The following is a 23720-nucleotide window of genomic DNA, read 5'->3' as shown; positions in this document are numbered from 1 at the left end:
GAATAAAGTTCCCTGTTCAGCTCATCTAATTTTTGGGTGAATAAGGCACCTTAACCTTCACTTCATGTATGGGTTTTTCTGTCTCCATCCTCTTCCCCCTGTTTTAAAATTTATGGCTACCATTTAGGCTGATTTCAATTTCCATTAATAATATGTGCAACTGATGTACATTTAAGTGATTTTAATCATGTTGTAGTGACAGGTTTAGCTTAAAGCAGGGCTTCACTTAGAACTATCAAGTAAATTTCTCTTGAAAAGGTCAGTTTAACATTTAACAGGAGGGCCCATTCCAGACAAATTAGAATTTGCTCCACTTGCTTCAACTGCAAACACTTTCCAGGCTGGCTTCAAGAGAGGCATGTCAAGCAAAAGAGAAAAGTGTCAGGCACCCAAGAGAGAAGGTTCAGCCAGCCCAAGGACTGCTCAGACACGTGGGCAAAACTGAAATATTCCTGCCCCAGTGTTCAAGATCTGGGGCAGACTATCCCACAGAAAGCAGGGAAGGCAGAGCTGGGACAGTTTGGCCGAGCCCCTGACAAGTCAGATTTCTTATTTCTAATTGCTGCAGCAACAGGAATGCAGTGGGAGCAGCTTTCAGTGTGAGAGAGGGGTTACTGGGTGTGCACCCCACGAGATTCTCTTATTGGTGCTGTGCCTGCCAGGGACGTTTGGGCTTTCCAGGGGAGCAGCACAAAGAGCAGAGAGGCAATACCTGTCCTGCTGTCTCAGGGCACTCTCAGCAGTAGCCCAATCCCCTGCACACTGCAGCTGGTGACAGCTGGAACCATCACAAATGAAAGGCAAGAAATAAGCTTGTGCTGGTAGCATGTGAATCCCTGACCCAGAACCTCCAGAGAGCACAGGGACATCAGATCTTGTGGTACCCCCACATTGCTGATGAGCCTTTCACTGTCAACAGCAAAGCAGAGCCTGTGACCTCCTGTTCCTGTGGCACCCATACAAGAATGGAACATGTCCTAGTGGATCTTTTTCATTGAAAATAAATTTTCCCTAAGGATGTTCTCAATCAGGTGACAGTTTCTGAATAAAATCAAAATATCCTCCAGGGACCTGTCCAGCCTTTCTAGCACCTGGCTGAATGACATCATCCATTTAGTGACAGGTTTCACTGTCTGTTTTTCTATCAGGTTTTACTAGTTTCAAAAATGCAAAATTCCTCATAAAATAGAAATTCTGTTTGTCTAGACAGCCAAGTAAGTTTGTCCAGACAGCTAAGTAAGTTCATCTTGGTGTAAATTTCCCCTGACAACTCTCAAGTTCTTCAGGAATCCTGAAGAAGCCTCCAAGAGTATTTTTGACATTTGTGCTGTCACACTTCCTGAACAATCTTCATTACTTCACAGATTTGTGCTTCTGCCTAGAAAGAGTGGTTGGGGAAAAAAAAAACAAACAACAAACCAAACAAAAACCAATAAAACCACAATAAAACAAAAATACAAAGCCACATACACACAAGCACAGTGTTTGAAAATTCAGGGATAAAACTGAAATTTAAGCCAGTCATTTTCAGGTTCACCTGGAAATGTTTCAGACATGTTTTCACTTTAGAAAATGCCAACCTGCCAAAGCAAACCTTTTCCCGAATAGAATTTCCTTGCATAACATCAGAAGGAGCAGATTTTTTTTTTAGTTCTGAGATGTGAGAGGTCCAGGTTTTGTTGAGAAGAGAGGACAGCACTCAGCAGAACAGTCAGCAAAAGCACTGATGCATCTGTAGCTGTCTAAGCATTAGAACAACAGCTGGGGCTGTTACTGCAGCAACCACCAATACACTGAAATTACTTCCAAGCAAATCCTCCTTTACAGCAAGGCAAACATTGAGATGCAGCCTTTCTCAAATAATACAAAATTTCAATTTAGGAGCATCCTCCATCTGAAGAGAGCTCACTCAGCCACTGTACTACTAATTATTATGGGGTAGTGCTCTCCTTCACCCCTTTGAACTCTGCTTGTGTGTAGGACAGAGAAAGATTTTTAATAATACAACCACACTCATGATTATGGAGAAGAGTAATAGATTCACCAGCAATTTGACTAATCAAGCTGACAAAGTGATTGGGTTCAAAAAAGGAGAGACTCTCCCAGCAGCAGTTCATTAAAACGAAAATGAAATTCTGCACATTTCCAGTGTAGCAAAATTTACTGGTTCAAAAGGGGGAAGAAAAAGGAATAACTTGGATAATCTCAACTATCAGCAAGAATAATCAGGTGTAGGGTGCAGCTGAGACTGGATTGGCTCTTTTAATTTCATTATAGACAATAAGCAAAGAAAATGTGCAAAGAAGGAGGTTCTGCAAGGAAAGCCCTTGCACCTAGAACCAGTTATTTCAGGTGATTGTAAGCAGTGTTTGAATGTGACAGGGATCCTCACAGCAATGGAGACAACTGTGAGGGAGGACCATGACAAACCTCAGAAAGTAAGCCAGAGTTTTTTAGGAGAAATGTCTGTTTGCAAGAAAAACTAAAGCTACTGTGAAAATGGAAAGCTGACTCATCCACACACAGCACAGCAGTGGTCCCACAAAGTTATCAACACTGTGTGAGGTTGCTGAGAGTCAAGGAACTCAGCCTGGGTGGCAGTGTGAGAATATATTAAAATAAGTGTCTTTTCCTGAGAATGTTTTATTTATGAGAGTAGAGAAGAACTGTTGAAGAGAATGAAATAAAACTCCTTTGATTTTATTTAGCATCTTACTTCATGTTAAAACTTAATGGGAAAAATCCTGAAGTTATTAACTGTTAAAAAACTATGTTTTATTGGATTCCTGAGCTGCTGACAGTTTTGATACAGGACATTTCAAAATGTGTAAAAGATGAGATAGATGGGAGAAGCTGCTCCTGAAGAGAATGGAGGAAACAAGAAAACTTGGCTCAGGAAAAGGTACCTCTTAAATGGCCCTTAAGGACCATTAAGGGACATTGACAGAATGAGGCAGAGGAAGGGCTTTAACCTGCAGGAGGGGAAGCAATTGTGTCTGCAGAAGAAATGTGTTACAACCCAAACTAGTTCAAACCACCCAGAAAATCCATCAGTAAGGCACCCAAGTGGGACAAACAGTCCCAAACCCTGCAAACAGGTAGCCAGAAAAGAAGGTACTGGTGTTCCAAGACTGGCTTGAATGCAAGGACAGAAGAGGGAAGCTGAGGGTGGGAGAGAAACTGCACAGTCCAAAATTCCTTGTGGCAACACCAGACACTGAATCCCTTGCTACCAAAAGAAGAAAATCACTCTGAACTCTTCTGCCTTTGCATGTGCCAGAGACACTTTTCTTCCCAGTGGTGCACAGACACCAAAAGAAAAGAGCACATGTTACCAAATTTCTCCAGCCCTGTTGAAAAGCATGGAAGAACAGCAGCTGCATTGAGGCCCTGGCTCAGGAACATAACCAAATCCTGCAGAACAGATGGAACCACCACCAGTGCTGGGAGTTCTTACTGGCCAGGAAGGGGAGATAAGGCTAATCTTAGCACTGTGAAACACTTGTAGTCCCACTTTCACATTCCAGGTATTTACAGTTCTTTGGGGATTTTCTGTGGATTAAAACCCAGTTCTTTAGTAAGTTTCTCTTCCCAAGGAAGGAGATGTTTAACTGAAGCCTTCATTCCCAAATATGATGTTGCTCAACTATCCAAGAAAAAAATGGACAGCCAAGGTAAATAAAATGCCTGTTGTCACTTTTTTTGTCTGAGCATGAACTGATCAAGCTCAAATGTATTTTCTGAGGGCTGTGCAAAGGTCAGCAGGTAAAGGAATCTTATTCTGCAGGGAAATAGAGAGGGACAAGTGGACAACTCTAGTGATTGTACTGTCACTCCTGAAACATGAGGCCTCTACTGCCTCCATTAATTAAGGCTGTTGAGCTAGATCAGAGGCTGATCAGTCTTCAACCCCTTGTGCATCATTATTAACTCCTAGCTCACCTTAATAAAACCTTGAACCAAACATCTCCTTTGGGTACTCTGAGAAGGAGAAACCAACTCAGCTAATTAGACAGAGTTGTCACAGCAGCTAATCAGCACACCTACATTCAGCCCAGTGATTGGTACCAGCTGGGAATCATTTCAAAATTTACCAGGGAATTAAGAAAGCACACCTTTGGGACGTGCTGGAAGAGAAGTCTTTGGCTGACAGAGCAAAAAAGATGCAGGAGATGAAGCAGCAGCTAAAAGTAAAGTTTGCTTTAGAGAATCAGGAGTGAAATCAGGTAAAACACACAAGAAGTGATTCTTGTGGCAATTGATAGATCATCTGATCTGCAGTGCTGGTGGGCAAGGGAGCAGTAGTCTACTTTAGGGGAAGCACTAGTAAGAAAGCATCATAAATTAATCCCAGCCAGTCTGCCCAGAGTGCAGCAAATGACAGCACTGGAACACAAACAGTAAGTAAATCACATCTACCCCTGCCTGAGGACTGGGTCTAGATCTCTGTTCTCCACCTCCAGACAAACCCAGTCCTAGTCTATTATTTCAATTAATGGAACAGTCTTTTTATACTGAATGAAGACATTATTACTTGTCTACTCTATGGCTCTGACAGAAAGGCAACAGTAACAGTGGATCTTCCTCACTGTACCACTGGGCATTAACTCAGCTGATAGTGCTGACAAGTCCTGTCCTATTTACAGGCTGGTAAGTTCAGCTCCTTGAGTGCAACCACCTCATTTTTGCAGGACTCTGTCTGTAGAAGAGTTATGCTGCCAGCCCTGCTCCTTCAAAGAATCTAGGCCTCTTGGCAGTTTATCTTTTTTTTTTTTTTTTCCCCTTTGGCATTTAGAGATTACAGAGTGATATTTTCAGATATAGCTGAGGTTCTGAACAGACTGTCCTGTGAGCTCTGTAAATCAGGAGCAGCAAGCTTGGGCCTTCTGGCAGGGCTACTGCCAGCTCATGATCTGAGCAGATGAGATGTGTCTGCCACAGGTCCCTGCCACAGCTGTACAGCACTGTCAGAGGCACACACTGGGCACAGCTGGTGCCTGCAGAACAGGGCAACCACCTGCACCCACTCCACAGAGCCACAGAGCAGCAGAGGCTGTGGCACCCTGCTGCAGAGAAACAGGAGCTGAGCTTGGCCAGGAAACTCTAACAGCTCCTGTGGGGTGCCTAACAATTTTTTTTCCTGTTTTGTCTCCCAGAGAGAGCACAGTGACCCCAATAACAGATAACAAGGACAACAGCCTTAGCTGGTCATTGATAAAACTTATCCACCCCCACCTATTTGATCCTCAGACAAATTCTTCCTTAAAATTTATCTCTGCCTTAGCATCTCTGATTCCATGGATGATAACCCTGTTCATACTGTTGAGGCAACTGAGTTGGATTCTTCATAGAGCCCTCTAAGTTCAGTAATCTCTGTTATTAACTTTAGCACCAACTCACACTGCAAATCTCTCCTAGAAATAGGATGCCAACACCAGAAAGTGTAAATTCCTCCAAGAATTTGGACAGCAACCTGAGAGCCACTGCCTGATGTGCCAGCAACAATTCCTTCCCTGCTGCCCTGGGCTCACCCATGTACTGTATCCACCCAAATCCCAGGATACTCAGCTGGAGCAGCCACAGTGCAAGGGCTGTGCTCAAGGGTGGTACCTTACTGGCTGGTGCACAAAAGAAACAGAAAGGAGCTATTTTACAAATCCTGATTCAAATGAACTTTGTGTTCTTATGGACAGTAAAGACAAAACAAACCAGACAACAAAAATTCTGTCTTTTTGGCTAGGTAATGAGCCTGACCTAAAGCTTACTGAAATCTGCACAAGCCTTTCCACAGACTTAATGATAGTTTGCAGGACAGTCTGTATAATTACCCTATATAATTACATAAAAGCCTGCTAGAGCTTTAGTGATTGAGAAGACAAATGTTTATGACATCTGCATTCAGGAAAGTTCTGGACTCTCATGTGATGTTCCAGAAAAAAATATAAATATATTACTCAGCTTTCAGAGCATCTTTAAAGCTCCTTAAAACTAACAAAGAAAACAGAAGCAGGGAGGCCAGAGAAGTAACATTTTAGAAAGGAAAGGAAGGGACAGGATGTGGGAGAACAGGATGACAATGCCCAGTGGGATATTAAGGCATGCACATGATCACTGTCAAGTGTAGGCCAAATACACATGTAAATTAAGGGTCTGAGATGTTGCTGATTCACTCAGCATCCTCTACCCCTTCCTGGATGAATTTGAGCTCATTAGGTGCAGCTGGAAGGGATCAGCTCCTATGAGAAATAAATTGGGTGCCAAAATGAATGGAATTATGCAGGCAGATTTAGACCATGTGTACCTTCTCTATGTGCCAAACTGAGGTATGGCCTCTTTGTAAAGTTTTCCAAATTAAGAAAAAGCCCACCACCAAACTCAGAGCCCCAAAGTTGCTAACACAGGTGTCAGTGGTCAGTCTTTGAGGGAGAAGGGGAATTTCTGCAGAAGGGCAGATGGATAAGGGTGGGTGTTGGTACCATCCCATGCAAGGCATTACCTGCATTACCTGCAGCCACTGAGAACAATGCTGGCAGTAACCACATGATTTTCCTTTCCCCCTGCTTTCCAGCAGTGAAAAGCTATTTTGCAGCCGATAGAGGCTGACTCATCCCATCAGATAGTGAACTTCCAGACCTCACAGAAGATAATGCTGCCTTTCAGATTTCATTCTCACAACAGAGAAAACCCAGCTTACTAGAATTTTAGTCTCCTCTGCTTTTTCCTTTCTGACCAAGATTTCTACAGGTACTTTTGGAGTGGCTCATTCTATTTTGAAGCTAGATGCAATTCTCTACATCATGTTCAACCAGAAGAAGGCAGAGAAGCCACCAAATTCTTTCAGAAAATTCAGCTAAGAAGCTAATAATGCCCCACTGTAGGTTCAGGCCCACAAATTAAATACAAGTAACTAATGTTTTTCATCATATTCCAAGCAACTGGGTCTTAAGAGTCAAGGTTGTTGCCACTTCTCTGAAAAGAAAAATATTTCAGAGGTGGTAGAGACAATCTGTCCAGCCTGCAGCAATACAGAGGTGAAGATCATCCAAAACCATCACTCCTTTAGTCTTCCATTTTTCCATTCTCTAGTAAGCAGCTTGATACAAACATACAACAGGACGAGTTTATGGAGGGGCCAGAATTTTTCTTAACTACAGATTGGAGCTTTGTGAAGTTTCCCTTTTTACTTTCTTTATTCATTGAAAGGATAAAGCAATGTTTAAAGAGCAATCAATAGAACTCAAGAACACTCTGTTCTCCAGCTGCTATATGAAGCTCCTTGCCCTAAAGGCTACACACAAGTGAAATTTTATGTCATTTACTACTTTGCCACTTTCACTCTCCAACATGCTGAATGGCCAGTTCATTTAAAAGACTAAAAAGAGCTGGGTGAATTTGCCTTCCTCACACAGTAAGATTTCAAAAATATAAAGAGGTGTAGGAAAAAGAAACTGGATGGCTAAAGGCACAGAGAAAACTCTACCTTCTCAAGCACTAATTCAGGTCCCTGCAGCTGACAGAGGCCAACAACCACCGGGTGCTTTTCAGCTGCCCATCCTCCTGGACACTAAAAGATTGTATCAGTTCAAATGGTGGATACATTCTGAGAAAAACAAATAAACCTCACAGATGCACCCACCAAGGGCTACTAAATACCTCCACTAAACACTTCTGGTGTTTTAAAACGTGGTGGAGGCAGGAGTCAGTATAAGCTGAAAGGCTACATCGAAAAAGTAACACACATGGTTGGGCCTTGTTCTTACACCCTTGTCATCTTTACCTGCTGCAGGTTCACAGTGAAGATCCCGGATCAAGTGGATCTTTGATTCAATCCAAAACAGCCCTCAGTACAATTGCAGTGGATCTCCCTTGTTCAGAGATCAATTCTCAATGACTTGATGGAATTATTTATAATAAAAAAGGCTAGACTGATAGTTATTATAACAGGAGTAAATAGCCTCACACATTCCCTCAGTTAAATGAGACGCACTTGGATTACGGATTTGGTTTGGGGGTAAACTGCAATATACAGCTTCTCTGCATAAAAGCTCTAGATCTTTCATTTTTTTCAAAACTAAACTGAAAACCACTTTTTTCCCTTTTTTGTAGAGCACTGATCAGCATTTCAGGAGTTACTGTGCCTTAGAGATAATCCACAAATATAAATGAGGCTATTATATCTCTATACATGTTCTGTTCATGCAATTTCAATAGAAATTCTGCAAATTAACAAGCCCTGTTTACTCAGAGCTTTATTACATCTTCTTTCTAAACCAATTCACTCAGCATGTTTCTTTTGAAACAAAAAATAGCAACTGAATGTAGGAGAAGCCAGCTGCCAAGCCCAGTGTTTTCATAATTATACTAATAGAGGGCCTGAAGAATGAATTTATACTTATTACAATACTGACCATTATTTTCTAATGGGACATAGATTGAATAGATTTTACAGTTACATTAACTCTATTTCTACCCACCTTTTCTGTTTATTTTGTATTTTAATGATGTTAAAAAGCTAAGTGGTAATAGTAGCCATCAAAGTAGCATCAATAGTAAGGGGAAAAGCCTAACAGGGAGGGTGATGCTGCTTTTACATCACAGGACAGAAGTAATTTCTGCAGCTTGTGGGAAGTGGTGCTGTTTGACTCAGCTCAGTGAATTAACACCAGCTTCTACAAGCAGAAGGGCTGAGCTTTCACACAACCCTTCTCATCTTAACCATGTCTAATCCTCTTTGCTCCAAAAATCTGCTTTCCACCCCATCTCTCATCGGTATTTGTCATCCTTTACCTATCCTGCATAATCACCTGGCCACCTTATTCCACCATTCATATCTTCTTCCCTTTGTTATACCTCCAAAGTCACTATTCTAATAAACAGACAACAAACTTGGTTCAGTTGCAATTTTATGCCTTTGCTTTATCCATGACCTTAGGAGAATGTTTCTGGTCTGTTTAATTTTATGCCTATTCTTTAATTCAAATCAACATTTCAGTTAGTCACTTTAATTTTTGCCCAGAAATCCCGTTTTGGGAAGAGTTTTATTGCAATTTGTATGCTGTCTTAAAAATCTTTACATGCCAAGTCAGTATCTTAAACATTTCAAAGTTCTAATTTCTTCAAAAATTCAGCTCCTGGCTCCTTAGCTTATAGAGCCATTGATCAGATCAATGCATTTCAGTCTTTTCACAGGGGGACATGAAGTCCAGTTTGTTCCCTATTAGACTGGACAGTGTGTTTCTCCATGCTCTAAGTAAATATTTCATAGTCCTGAAAGTTCAGCCTTCAGCCCCTGTCCTACTATTATTCTTTGTTGAACTGAAATACATTTTTTCAAGTGATCTCAGCTCACTAAGCCATCCATTTGCCCACTGTGACTACCTTGGGTCTCATTTTGATTCACTACCTTTCCTGTCTCAAAACTTGGAAATTATACCAGATTTATCACCAGACTAATGGCAAAGAGGCCCTATATCACTGCACCTACAGCTAACCTTCCTGAATGTCATTGGAAATACCTTGCCAGGAGAGGATTCCTTGCACATGACTTCTGGTTCTCATGAATTTGCTGATTCTTGATTATGCCTAGCCAAACATTTCACTATCAAACAGCCACAAACCCATACAGCAACAGAACTCCAATCTCCAAAGCCCAGACAGTATCCTGTTCCCTGAATCATGCAGCTCTCTCATATCACAGTAAGTTCATTCATACTCCTGCTCTCTCAGATCACAAACTGGGCTGATTAACGCACAAAGAAACGCTAAATAAGAAGTAGAATCCCTGTTCTGAATCCAGGGCCCCTTTGCTCCAATCAAACAAATTACTGTGTCGAGGAAGAAAAGTCAGGAGATTGAAAATAACTCCTCCAAGTCTCTCTTAAGGCAGCATTTGGCTTCCAAATGCTGTTGTGCATCATCTTAATAAAGCACTTAGGGAAATAAATCATAGGCTATTAAAACACTCGTGACATCACAGTTGCTTCTTTGAGTAACATCCACATCTTAAATTTACAATATATGTGTGCTGAGTAGCTGGTGGAGTGTAAAGAAAAAAATTTTTAAAAAGAGTATTGGCTTCTTCCTTCTTTGGCTCCCTTACCAGAGATAAAGTCTGGGATTGTAATGTGCTTTTCTTACAAAAGAGTTAGCATTGTGAAAGCTGTTAACATACAGGGAGAGATTACAAAGAATAAGACCATTTACCTTTGAAAAGGGAACACTTAGAAGGAAAATTTACTGAGGTCTCTGGGTTTCTTTCTTACTACCTTCCCCGTGACTAGCCTCTAAATTTTATGCTGCCTCATAACAAGGGAGCACATCGAGCATTGGCAGGGAAGTGAAGAGAAATTATATTTCCACAATGCCTGTAGTCAGTGCACACTGCTCACAGCCAAAGGAGGCCAGAGTCCCTGCAAGCCACAGATGTGCTCACTGGAAAGGGCCAACAGTCTATAATTGAGATAACTTACATTTTTAACTAGATAATAATGTCATATGGCAAGTCATCAAAGCTCATGTTTTGGGGCATAAGCTGATTGCTGCAGCAGGGCAAGAAAGAAAAGTTATCTCAAAGGTAGTAGGTTTCTTATTGAAAGTTTAACACTGCTAATAGCTGTCATTTATTGGGCACTGCTGGAGGCAGGCTAGGGAAAAAAATCAGAGTCCCTCTTGAAAACTCCAGCAAGGAAAGCTCATTTTGAGGAAGAACTGTGCAAAACCTTCACATTCTTACCTGCTCCACAGAATGGCATTGCTTTCACTTAGGCAGCCCCACCAAGGAGGAAAGAAAAGGCTCTAGTTCTGCCTCCCTCACCTCACAGAAAACAGAAGAACAGAAGAACTGAAAAGTTACAAACACAATTAGGGAAAAAAAAAAGCTGTTTTCATCTCTTCATAAAGAAAATAAAATTTCATGTTGCTGCTACCTCTAGTGTTTTTCCCAGCATTGGCATACAGTCTGTGGTCAAAAAACACTTGTGGTGTTTAAACCCCTTGGAAGGAGTTTAAAAGGAATGGGTTTGGTTCTCATTTCTTATTCTTTTGCAGGCATTAGCCTCTGTTGAGGCAAAATCCAAACTAACAGTATCACACATTGATCCAAAGATGACAATCCAGTCTGCCTGCAAAGACATAAAAGAGTTTCTCATGGTTCTGTTAGGCAGGGGAAGAGAATATATCAGACATCTTGGTAAAGCACTGATCAAATCTCTGTTAGGCTTCAGCCATGGATAGAGACTGTAGGTTTATGTAGGTTTCTCCACTCTCATTCTTCCAAGACTGGATTTTATTAACCAGTTTAATCCAAAACCCTCAGCTCATGCAGATGGGCAGGTAACCTTATTACCCACACATGCAGCAGTGAAGGAGCTTGCCTAAAGCTGGGTGTAGGAAGGCCAGGACCCAGAGCTGTCCTTCTCATTCCACAGCTCTAAACACTGGAGAAATAAAGGAGACTAAAAATGTGGCATTTTCAGCCTCCTACATTGATCTTTTGGAGCTGACAATGTAAACACTTGAACTATCAGTAAGAAAACAGTGACTTGTTGGTAAAGCAGAATGGGAGCTTAGAGCTGCCTAAAAATTCCTTTTATCTTACTGTATTACAGAAGGGTAATTAAACAGACAGTTGTTCTGGCCTCTTATTTCCCTTTCAGGTTGTTTGAAAAAGGTTTTCTATTCAAATACAAAAAGCCAATGTTGGCCTGATTTTGACTGCATCCCTTTTTCCCCTGAGGTTACAGGGCCATCAGACTGGCAGCTGAGTGCTGTGCAGATTATAAAGCCAGCAGCTTAACAAAAATCTCTCAGCAGCTCAAGCCAGGCAGTCAGGGCCTGCTGGGCCTGACTTTTAATAAGTGACAAGGAATCTGCCATCTTTTCAGTCTCTGTGTCCTTTCCACCCAGCTTTGTTTCCCCCTAAATATATAGGAAATACACAGTTCCCCATTAACTCTGAGGTGGTGTCTCATTTGTTCCTCTTCTGTCATAGAAGAGAGAGCACCTTTGCAGCATTGTAACTACGAAAGAGGAAAAACCCTCTAATTTTATCAAAAGTAAGCCTAACAGAAGTCCAAAATAACTGTTTGGAGTTTCTTTTTAATGCTGGACAGTGTAATCATAAAAGCCAATGGCCAGCATTCAGCTGGTATTCAGGAAAGCAGGTCCAAGGTTCTGCTTGGTCTGACCAGAGCCTTTGGTATGACAGAGGTACCAACATGCTCAGTTCATTGAGGAACCCACTGCATTTTTACTCCACTTCCATCCTATCCTGATTTGTCTTCACAGCTAAGATACTTCAAGCAATTAAGAAAAAAGCTCTAAGGAACTAAGTGTGAAGAGTCTGTGTTTGGGCTTTCCCATCTGTACAGCAATTGAAGCTATTCAATTCTCTCTTCACTGTGTGAAAAGCAGGGAGTGGGGCTTTCTCCTACCACAGAAAAGCTGAGATTCTGAGCAACCACCCAACTCCAGCAGCTCAGGCTTGAAGGAAAACCAGAAGAAAATTAATGGAACACCTACACAGATACATACATAGCCATAAAATGCAGCAGTAAAAGTACATTAGTAGAATGAATAACACTCTTTCTGCAAAAAATCTGCCTTGGAGAAAGAGACTGATATCTGATCTATCTCCTCATGAAGTCATTTAATGCACAATACATGTGGTGTTTCTGAATTTCGATTCCTTTTCAACTCAGCAACTCTCATAGATACTCCCACCTATCTAGATTGCAGAATCATTGAAAAAAGATTTTATCTTCACACCCAACTACACAGCACACACTACAGTGGATGCTAGGGAAATTCACACAACTTCCTAGCAGAACAAACTCATTTGGGGGATAGGGGGAAATGGGTGAAAAGAAATGGCTTTTTACCTCCCACTAGCAAAGAACAGTATCAGTTCAGAGCACATTTCAAGTGATGTTCATAATCAGGAGGATACATCTTCCTCTGCCTCTTAATGCATCTCACCAGTGAAATGACTTGGCATAATAGCAGCAGGGAGCTGCCAGCCAGGAGAGAAAAGTTCCAGAATTCCCCCATGCCTCCTCCTACATAAGGGGAACTCGAGCTGCAAATTAATTCCTTGCTCACCAGGAACTGAGTCTCCCCCAGGTTGTTCCTGTCACACAAGGACAAACTTTCCCAGTGCTGAGTACACACAGGCCCTCAAATGGTACATCCTAATGACAAGGGCAAAGTGACCCTTCCTTGCCCTAGCTGGCCCAGTGACCTGCACAATATCCACCAACAATTCTGTGCACACACAGAACTGAGTCCCAAGCAGCAGCTTCAGCCTTCCTCAAGGGCTCTGTGCCTTCCTGCCAAACAGCTCATGCCTTGATGTCCTTTGACACAAACCCCACTCCACAAGCACAGCAGCCACTGGCAGCATCACACTCAAAAGCCAGCTTTGCTACCATTATTGAAGGCACTAATTGATTAATTGTGAGCTTTATTTGTCCTTTTCCATTTTAACCAATTATTTATTTGGTAGGTTAGAGAAATCAGAAAAAAAAAAAAGGATAGTTCCAAGCAAGCCACTATGTTTCAGGGTAAATGACAGTCAGTTTATGCTGCACAACAAACATACCATTGATACATATTTAAATATACAATTTTACAGCACATCTTTCCCAGATGCTTCACTAAGTCCTCCAAGAAAGACCTAATGACATATGCCTGGCTCTTTCTGCAGTAACAATAAGCTTTGACTGTTTGTTTGGATAATTCCTGAGGTTCAGATGCAAAAATATTTGGACCTGGATCTGAAAACCTTAGAGTTCAGATCTCAAGCTTATATAATGCTTTCAACTGAAGTATCTCCCTGTTAACCCAAGCTCAGCCCCACATACACTCCTTCCTTTTGGTGATTAGAAGTGGATATACCCCTCTGAAAAGATGAGTACAATTTTACCCACCCAGCTCTGCAAAATGAATGCATGACAGGAATGGAAATACCAGAACACAAAGGGTGTTTTACTTTCTGTTTATGAACTGGTGAGCACTGTGTGGTTTGTCTTTCCCCCTAGACATCAGCTCCAGTCTAGCTTGTCTGCAGTTATTACACAGCCACAGCAGACGGATGAACCCTGTGGACCAGAACCAGAGATATTTCTGTTATGTTTTACCAACATCATTTGAGCAAACAGGTACAGCCTCAGAAACAGATATGGAAGTTCATCATCTAATTTGCAGAGTAAGAATGACAAAGTACGTGGAAACACTGTATGCCTTTTAAGAGGCATGAATGTGGTGCATTTTTTATTTACAGTAAATTGCTAATATATGTCAGCATTAATATTCATTATCTTGATTTACATGTTTCTTTCATGCATAAAATGGATTTGGATTCTCTCTGATTTACTTGATAACACTCCTACATTTCATGACTGGCTGCAACAGAGAACAAATTTTTAATAGGCTTAATAAATTTACATCATCATTAGTGCTGAATATTTTATCCTCACAAACCAGGGAGTGAGAAGCACATCACTAAATCCTCAACCGAATCTGATCCTTCATAATATCAGGATATGCCTCTTCAAGATAAGTCAAGGCAGAATTTACATGAGATAGATAAGGCAAACATATGATATGCCACCACAAAATGCAATGGTTTTACTGGTCCTTATTCTTTAGGGAACACAAAATTGGCAAAATTTTAAAAAAACTTAAGTTTCCTGCCAAACTAAGCTTCTGCTGTGGGTTGTTTCCTAGGTTGGTCATTTGGGGAGTTTTGGATGCACTTTTCTTTGTTTGGTTGGTAGTTGCCCCTCCCCACCCTTCACCTTTATTGGAGCTGGTTTTGATAACAAAAAGAACACCCAAGGAAACTTTGGCAGCCAAGTAGAAGAGTTGACTGTGCTAGAAGTTGTTATTACTGTTAGTCACCAGGTTAAATGAGCCCTCTTAGGTACAAAAACTGGTCTCTCTATAAAGTGTTGGGTCCTGTGGGCTCCTGATGGCTGAACAGTGTCCCCACACACAGCAGAGAGGCTGCACTGAGCTCCACACTCAGGGCACCAAGATCCACGCTCCCAGCCCACTTGCAGAGCAGGCAGATCTCCCACTGTGATCAAACCATAAAAAGCTGCTGCTTCCTACATGAATAGCTGAGTGTGCAAACCCATGCCTCCCTCTCCCAGAAACCCTCCAGCATCTATACACAGACCAGCCAGAGGCTCCTGCATTTGCAGGGCAGAAAATGAAAAAAAGGATTAAACCAAAGACACAAGGAAATGTCATTGTTGCAATGTCACTAAAGGCCCATGGGAGATAATGTAGCAGCATTTATCAAGCTCTGATATTCATTTAAGAAAAGTGACTTACACTGGGCAGCTGGGACACTGTATTTATAGATAAAAGCCTTTTAAATAGTCCTTTTCAAGTTCCTCTTTCCACAAAACTGCTGGCTAAAATGTGCTTAATGAGACTTTCCTTCCCCTCACTTTTTCAGTTCCTCTCATATGTATTTTCTTCTCCTACCTCCTACTTCAGCTAAAAGGCCCTAATCTGCTGTTGCAGAGCACACTGTGTCACTAAGCCACACATTGTGACCTTATTAGTGTGGCTTAGCAGGTAGAAGATAAATGTGAGTTGAAAACAGTCAATCTGCAAAACAGAAGTAAAGAACCTGCATAAAAGGTCCAGGAGGATGAATACAATAACAGACATAACCTAGAAATTCCCCATAAAGCAAATACAGACAAACTTTCAAGTCTCCTGTTCCAAAAACTCTAGTCCAGAAGAAAAAAATCTCTAAAAACAGTCAAAGAAAAATCTCCACAAACACATCGACAGTTCTGGGTGTCTATGGTTTTCATCTGCAGAGAGGGAAAGGAGCCTGAATGCAGAAACAGGAACATGGGAGGCTTCAAAACACCTGTAGTATTTCTAGTCACAGGGCTGGGGTCAACTCTGACTCTTCTGGATTACAACCCAAATTCCCGTCTTGAAAGGACAGAGTTGCAGCATGATGTGCAGTGGTGGTGGTGGAAGGAATGGATAAGTAAATTGATGGAGGAGTTAAAATAGCAGCTAAAGGTTAAATAAAAAGGCCATGTAAAAGCTAGAAACTGAGCTAGAAACAGATCCATTTTTAGCTTTCCAAGAATAAAAAAAAAAATAGCAACTATAAACAACCCCCACTTTACATATGGAAAATTAAATCTAGATCTACATGAGACATAAGTATTTATCAGCATCCTTGAGATTTCTTTACGGCATTTGTGCTGAAGCTTCCTTAATGCAGAAACTAGAAGCAGTGGAGGGCAGGTTGGAAGTGATAATCACTCCTGAACTGGGGAGTTCAGAGCTCAGGCAAAATGTTGAAGTGCCAAGATTATCATCAGAAGCTTCCAGAACTAACACAGCAACAGATCATGATTTAAAATATTCTCACACTAAGCAAACTCTACATCTTCCTAATTCCTGGCTGAAAATGAAAGTTTAATTACTGTTATTTTTATACAAAGTTCCAGGAAATGCCTCATTTCTGACCAAATACAGAGCAATAAGAAGGCAAAGAGGTGAATGGCAGCACTTGTGGATCTCAAGATCCTGAGGGAAAGTGTCACTCATGCACATCTTTCCAGAGCATCATATTTACACAAACAGGAAAAGATGAGTCCTCCCACAGCTGTCTACAGCTCATATACCGTGGACACAATTCTGACATTTTTATTTATTTGAAATGCAAGCTTATCTTACTCCAGTGGTAAAAACATCTTCTCCTAACTCACAGCTTAATCCTCTTTTTGATCTGAGAGATATCTATGGGAGGAAGAGAAATAAATCCAATACACTCAGTTAATTGCTCAGTGACAGATAATCTTTCCTTCTCCATTTTCTTTCTCTTCTGTAAAAAGAATAACAAAAAGTAAATAAAAAGTTCTCAACTAAAATTGTGGAAAAAGTCTGCTGAGAGGATAACGGTATAATTAAAATCAGGCCCAGCCTGATGCAAAATTTCATTTATCATGTACAGTAGCAGCAGCTCACTTGCCATCCAAAGCTCAGTGCACACAGAGCCTTAACAATCTAGAAGATTATACAGAGTCTTCCTGTCTCTTTTCTCCTACTGTATTTCATCCCTTCATGTCTGTCACCAGTGGCCTTTTAACTCGTCAGCAGTTTTAGAAGGATGATCTCCATCCATTAGTGCTGCAGCCAGCTACAGTAAACTGGCTGAGAAATAAAGAAACGTAATCCTAGCAGGAAGGAATGTGTTTATAAAGAGGATGGATTCGTATCCTGTAGGCAATGGCATAGCTGGGTTATAGGTGGTTACAGTCCCATCAGTAAAAATGCTTAAATCACCCAAATACACTTTGGAATGACAGATGTGCTTATAACCAGCTATTGCACAAATTACTCGTGTCAGTAACATGCTTCTACAGCCCCTCATCACTCATCAACCTTTGAAAAGTGCACTCAGCACAGGAGGCAGAAGTGGGATTTCTTTGCCATGTATTCAAGACAGATTCCTCTTCAGTTGTAGGTACCTGCAGAACTACCTTTCCCCTCTATCCTTCAGAAACAGAACTCCTGATATCAGAAAGCAAACCAGACATGAGATGATGCTCTCTTCCATTCCCCAGAATGAAACTAAGGGGCATGAAATAAATTGCAAGGTATGTTTCACCCCTTCTCTCAAACCTATTTTTGTTCTATCCTTTTCAAAGAAGCAGGGAGATTTAAATTAACGTGTCACTTAAGCAGCCAGGAGGAGCAACAGCTAATAACCTCTTTGAGGTACATAGAATAATAAGATATGCCCACCTTGCCATTTCTTTCCATCACATTAGGAACAGAGAAGCTGTCCTGGGATCTTCACAGGCATATTTACCAGTGATCTGAGGGCATGGCTGCATGCTGAGGGGGGTTTTAACAGCAGAGCCAGACTCAGGACAGAGCACAATGAACCAGCACAGGCTTGCTTAAGGTAACAGGAGAGAGGAAAATCCAAGGAAATGAACTGGCAGCTTCCAGAGCAGCCATGAGCACTTAAGGGCCAATCACAAATAATGGAGCATTGCAAAGACAAATGGGTTGATTGTGGTTCTCCAGCCTTTCCCAGTTCAAAGCATTTCCCAGGGATTCTGGATGGTTGGCCATACAAATGCAATCAAGTCCTGATAAGTGACATGTGCCAAGTGAAGCTGAGGGGTTCAAAGTAAGACAAGTGGTTCCTCAAATGATTTATGGAATTCCTTGTTCTAAGATGTCACCGGTACTAAAAATTTTAACACACTCCAAAAGATACTGAGAAGGTCAGCTCATGGAATAGTAATCTTCTGGTATATACTAAAACAAAAAGAAAATTATTCAGCTCCTCATACACCTTACCCTGAAGGCTGAGGGTGACTTAAACCATAAGAAAGAATGCAAGTATAATACTAGAAGGAAGGTCAGACATGATAATCAATTTCATATGGTCTTGGTGCCAGCCTGCTTGGCACCTGTGTGAGCTTTGGACATCATGTGGGAGCTGCACACACCCTCAGCTTTGAGCCTCCCTGGGACCTGCACAGCAGCTGCACAGCTCCTCATATCTCCTTCCAAGTCCTGCTTTATTCTCTTGTCCCTCTCCTGCTCTGCTTGCCAGAGGTACCAGAGACATAAATGACTAATGAATGTTTCCCCCAATTAATAATTTGACATCTGGTAGTCTTAGAAGCAGACCAGAAGAAAGCAGGCATAGAAATTTGGAAGAAGAAACAGGAAAAGCAGTGTGATTTTTTTTTATCCCTGTTCCTTGCCACTGGCTGATGTACTCTTGGGGAAGATCATACAAGAATCAAGAAACTGTAAAATCCCAGAATTAGAATCAGGCTAATTTTATGGAATACTAAGATCAGGAGTGTGTAATTACTGGTGCTAAATAGACTGAGAATTATTTTTCATAAATACTCCGATTTTTACTTTTCATCAGACAGTTTTTAGTAAGAGAATTCCAGAGTAGGGGAAACAAGCATGATATTTTTATGTTGTTAATTACATTCTGAGATTAGGACTGAGGTCAGGAAAGGTGCCCTGCATTCACTCTAGGGCTGCAGCACTGCTGGGGTCCCAGCTCTGTGTTACATCCTCCAGTGACAGCCACACAGCCCCTCCCTTCTTCATCAGGGCAAAATTTTGTGCCATTGTGGAATGCTCCACAGAAACCAGAAACAGGAAAGAGCATAAGGCCATCAGCACAGTTTTGTGCTGCATTCATACATCTCATCAGGAACTGTGCCTTCCACTCTGATGTGGCTGTCCTAGTTTCAGTCAGAAAATAGTACCTCAACACAATCCTGCGTGACAGAAGCAGATCTTCAGCACTGTCAGCAATGGGGAAGGAGGTGCCTGTGCATGCTGAAATGCCATAACTTCTGCAGTGACTGACAAAGGAGACATGAGTACTTCTCATGGTGAAATCACTTAGGGTAGTCAGAGAAAATGAAAATGTTTTTTGTATTTTTGAATATTCTTTTTCAAAACCATTGAAAAATTAAACAATCTAGCACAAACTTCATGTAGAAAAACATTGCCAAAGCCACAGTCCTGAAAGACCTTTTAGGTGTGCATATACCATATTAAAGACAAAGGAATAGAAAGTCATGGCAGCAAGGTGTGTGAAAAGACTGATTAACCCCCCATAATGGTATGAAAAACCATTTCTTAAACCCCACCAATTACTCGCACTTTTGAGCATTCCTATTACTACTCAGAATAAGTCCTACAAGTTCTGTGTTTCTTTAGGTTTTAGTCTGCTTGGTTTTAGTTTTAGATTTTCAGGCCAGTGGGTGAAGCAATAGCCCAAGTTCAGAATGTACTTCATGCCAATTCCCTCCTCTATCATTTTATTAAAACCCACTCAGCTTCCGAGCAAAAAGTTTATTTGTTCTACTTCTGTCCTAAAATTCTCCCTTACAAAAGAAAACCTATATAAGTTTATTAAAACAAGTTCATTCTAACAAGAGGTTTTAGTTTTAAATACCCAAAGTTTTCTTCTATGCTGCCAGCAGTCTATCCACCTTCATTAGTGACCTGCATACCAGACTCCTAAGCTTCCCACCAGAGTTTCACAGATGAAACTATGAGAAAACCACCCTCTCAGCTCATGGAAGTAGTACCAGGGACACAGGAAAGAGGAAACAGCTCCTGGGTTAATTTTTCAGGGAAAGAATTCCAGGCACCATGTGCTCGCATTGAATCCGAATAACTGCCATAAGAAATTGTTCATGGCCCAGCTCTTCCCTTTGGTTCACACAGTGCATGATATGCTTTTAAATCATGAAAATCTCAAAACACTCCCTATAAATTGGTCCAGCAGTCAAGCTCACACGAGTGGAAATCAATTATCTAGTAGTAATCCCATCAGTTCTAATCAACAGATGTTGAACACTCGCTCATCGGTGTTCCCCCAGCCTCAACAACTCTGGCTTTTCAGAGGGATCATTTGGGCAGACCAGCCTCGAGATCCTTCATTGTAAACAAAGACGTTTGGCTCTCCAGTTGACCCAAAAGTAAACCAATTGGTTGATTTCAATCTGAATAAGATGGGAAAGGTGAAATCAAAAGACAGAATATCTGAGAAGTACCTTATCTGGCTGAAACAAGACAATGAGACTTCAGCCTTTTTGTCCTTGAGTATGAAAGGACAGGAGTGAGAGAAAGTTTAGCTAGAAACCTTCCAGTACTTTTAAAGAAATCCAATTAAATTCAATAAAAGAACTGTATCAGGCTTTTCCTATTTATATAAGGTGGTAATTATTAACTCAATTTATCTCCATACCTCCAAAGAGAGCTCTCTGTGATGCTTCCCAGGTTGTAGTCATACAGCTTTGTCAGAATTAGTATCACCTAAAGGCAAAAGAAGAAATCATGGTTAGTCTCAAACAATTACAATCTCACAGAACTGAAATGACCCCAGGGAGGGCTTAGGATTCCTTTAATGGGTGCTTAACCTAATTGAATGAATTGTTAAAAGCAATTGCCTAAACTGACACGGAAAGAATTTGCAGAGATATCTGTTGAGCCTTTTTTTGGCCCTTTTGTTTGTTCAGTTCCTCTGCATGACATCACCAACAGGTTTTTCCCTTAACCCCAGGAGGCAGAGTGCAGTGGGAATGAGTTCAGTTCTGGACAGAGTTTCAGGATACAAGATGAGATCTTGCATGCAGTAGAAATAGTGACTATTTTCTGCTCTGTTTCACAGACACTGAGCCTGCTGATCCTTTTCCTAGCTGTGGTGCACAGATAACCCACTGGCCTGTCTGCAGTCAAACACTTTCTGGTTGCACCAGATGATTTGACACAAGCAAATGATCACCACTGGACTGGCTGGACATCAGGAAAAATCTCAATAAGGGTTTTAGTTCAACACCTGGGCAGACTACCCAGAACATCTGTAAACGTCCATCCTTGGAGTTTTTGAACACCTGGCTAGACAAAGTCATGGCTGACCTGATCTATAGCTGGTGATAACACTGCTTTGAGTAAGAGGTTGAACTGAGGACCTTCAAATATCTCCAACAATCAATGTTTCTATAACTTCACTGAAAAGTTTTAGGTTTAGCCAGAATGGAAGGGTTTCCAAGTTTATGACTTTTATTACCTCTTTTGATAAAGAGTTTTTCCCTCCTGCCAAAGCAGGCACTTCTAGAATAAAATGATCTTACCAGGGAGAGGAAAGCAATTTTAGCAAAAAGAATTTGCAGCAAAAGATTTCAGCCTGCTCTTTTGTTAGTGTCTTTAAGAACTTATTTCTGACTTTTAAGATGATGGGCTTCTTTAACAAGATCTACATTTGGGACAAACTACCAGACCATTATTATTGCTACTAATTTATTTTGCATGTCTCCCTGCCAGCTCACCGTGTATCTTATCCTCCTCCCTAGCCCATTAAAACCACAGTAAATTAGAGCCCCAGCTCTTATCTGACAAAACCTCTGATCTATATACCTCTTATTTTCAGCCTGGGTTCCTAAGAAATGAGGCTCACAGACACACAGTCCCCCTGGTCCCTTGATAAGATTGTTAACTTCAACCCATTTGGCTGAGCAGCAAAGGACTGCAGGAAGTTCAGAGCCCATCAGCCCAATGCCAGCTGGCACCAGCATGGCACAGGATTGCACATGGGGAGGAACAGACCTCACCACTGCCTTTTCCAAAGGCAAAGCCCATCTACCTCTCACACACCCTGAAAATGCACAATAATAATTATCTCCTTCCAATACACACAGCAGCACAGGAGACAGCAGAAAGAGCAGCAGAGGGGGCAGAGAACACACCTCTGACATCTCTTTCTACAGCACAGCTCCTCAATCACTCCCAGCATGAGAAAGGCTGGCCAAAGCATTTCCTGTCTGTATGAACACAAGTCATGTGCAGTGTGACAGTGCTCACAGGGATCTTAGGATGAGGGAAGAGATGAGGATCTGACTCCATGTTTCAGAAGGCTGATTTATTCTTTTATGATATATATTACATTAAAACTATACTAAAAGTATAGAAGAAAGGATTTCATCAGAAGGCTAGCTAAGAATAGAATAGCAAAGAATGATAACAAAGGCTTGTGACTGACTGAGACAGTCTGAGACAGCTAGACTGTGATTGGCCATTAATTAGAAACAACCACATGGGGCCAATCACAGATCCACCTGTTGCATTCCACAGCAGCAGATAACCATTGTTTATATTTTGTTCCTGAGGCCTCTCAGCTTCTCAGGAGAAAAAATCCTAAGGAAAGGATTTTTCAGAAAATATCATGGCTACAGTGCAGCTCATGGGGAAACTCACACAGCAGCCACAATCCTGACTTGGACATCCCCTGTGCTCCCCAAAACCCCAGTGCTGGCAGGGAGGAGCTTCCCTCTCTGCTGGCAGGTCTCTGTTTGCAAAGGGAGCCAAGGTGGGAAGCCCCAGCCAAGGCAGAATCCAGAGCTGGGGTGGGCACAAATTCTTCACCAAGGCTAATTCCAGTCAGGGCTTTGTAAATCCTGAATTTCCATCTCCACCCTGCCAGGAATGCTTACCAATGACAGCAGGGCAGCTGTCAGCTCCAGATCCAGAGCTGTGTCACTGCCACCCCTCACAGCACCCTCTGGGCAGGCTCTGCAAATCCCCTCCTTAGCAAGTGAATAAAAACCAAGGGGGTGAGACCACAGCAGGGGATGGGATGTGCACCTAAAGCCTTTCTGAATCCCAACCCAGTGAAAGGTAGCTGTGAACTCCACTCCTGTTTGGGGACATCATGTGGGAGCTGCACACACCCTCAGCTTTGAGCCTCCCTGGGACCTGCAAAGCAGCTGCACAGCTCCTCATATCTCCTTCCAAGTCCTGCTTTCTCCCCTTGTCCCTCTCCTGCTCTGCTTGCCAGAGGTACCAGAGACATAAATGACTAATGAATGTTTCCCCCAATTAGTATTTTGACATCTGGTAGTTTAGAAGCAGACCAGAAGAAAGCAGGCATAGAAATTTGGAAGAAGAAACAGGAAAAGCAGTGTGATAGTGTGATTTTTTTTTTTTTATCCCTGTTCCTTGCCACTGGCTGATGTACTCTTGGGGAAGATCATACAAGAATCAAGAAACTGTAAAATCCCAGAATTAGAATCAGGCTAATTCTATGGAATACTAAGATCAGGAGTGTGTAATTACTGGTGCTAAATAGACTGAGAATTATTTTTCATAAAATACTCCAATTTTTCCTTTTTCCCAAGTGAGGA

General features: G+C 41.6%; 1 protein-coding gene across 3 annotated transcripts in view; it reads right to left on the bottom strand.

Moving 5' to 3' along the window:
- Positions 1–23720, bottom strand: part of SORCS1 (sortilin related VPS10 domain containing receptor 1) — a 259953-nt gene that overhangs the window by 157380 nt on the left and 78853 nt on the right. For all 3 annotated transcript variants that reach the window (XM_054637007.2, XM_054637006.2, XM_077182900.1), the window contains exon 2: positions 20789–20856. In XM_054637007.2, coding sequence (XP_054492982.2) covers positions 20789–20856 — 68 coding nt within the window. The remainder of the gene's footprint in view (positions 1–20788; positions 20857–23720) is intronic.

Source organism: Agelaius phoeniceus, chromosome 9 (assembly GCF_051311805.1).
Source record: "Agelaius phoeniceus isolate bAgePho1 chromosome 9, bAgePho1.hap1, whole genome shotgun sequence".
Lineage (NCBI taxonomy): Eukaryota > Metazoa > Chordata > Aves > Passeriformes > Icteridae > Agelaius > Agelaius phoeniceus.
This window is presented reverse-complemented; position numbering and strand designations above follow the sequence as displayed.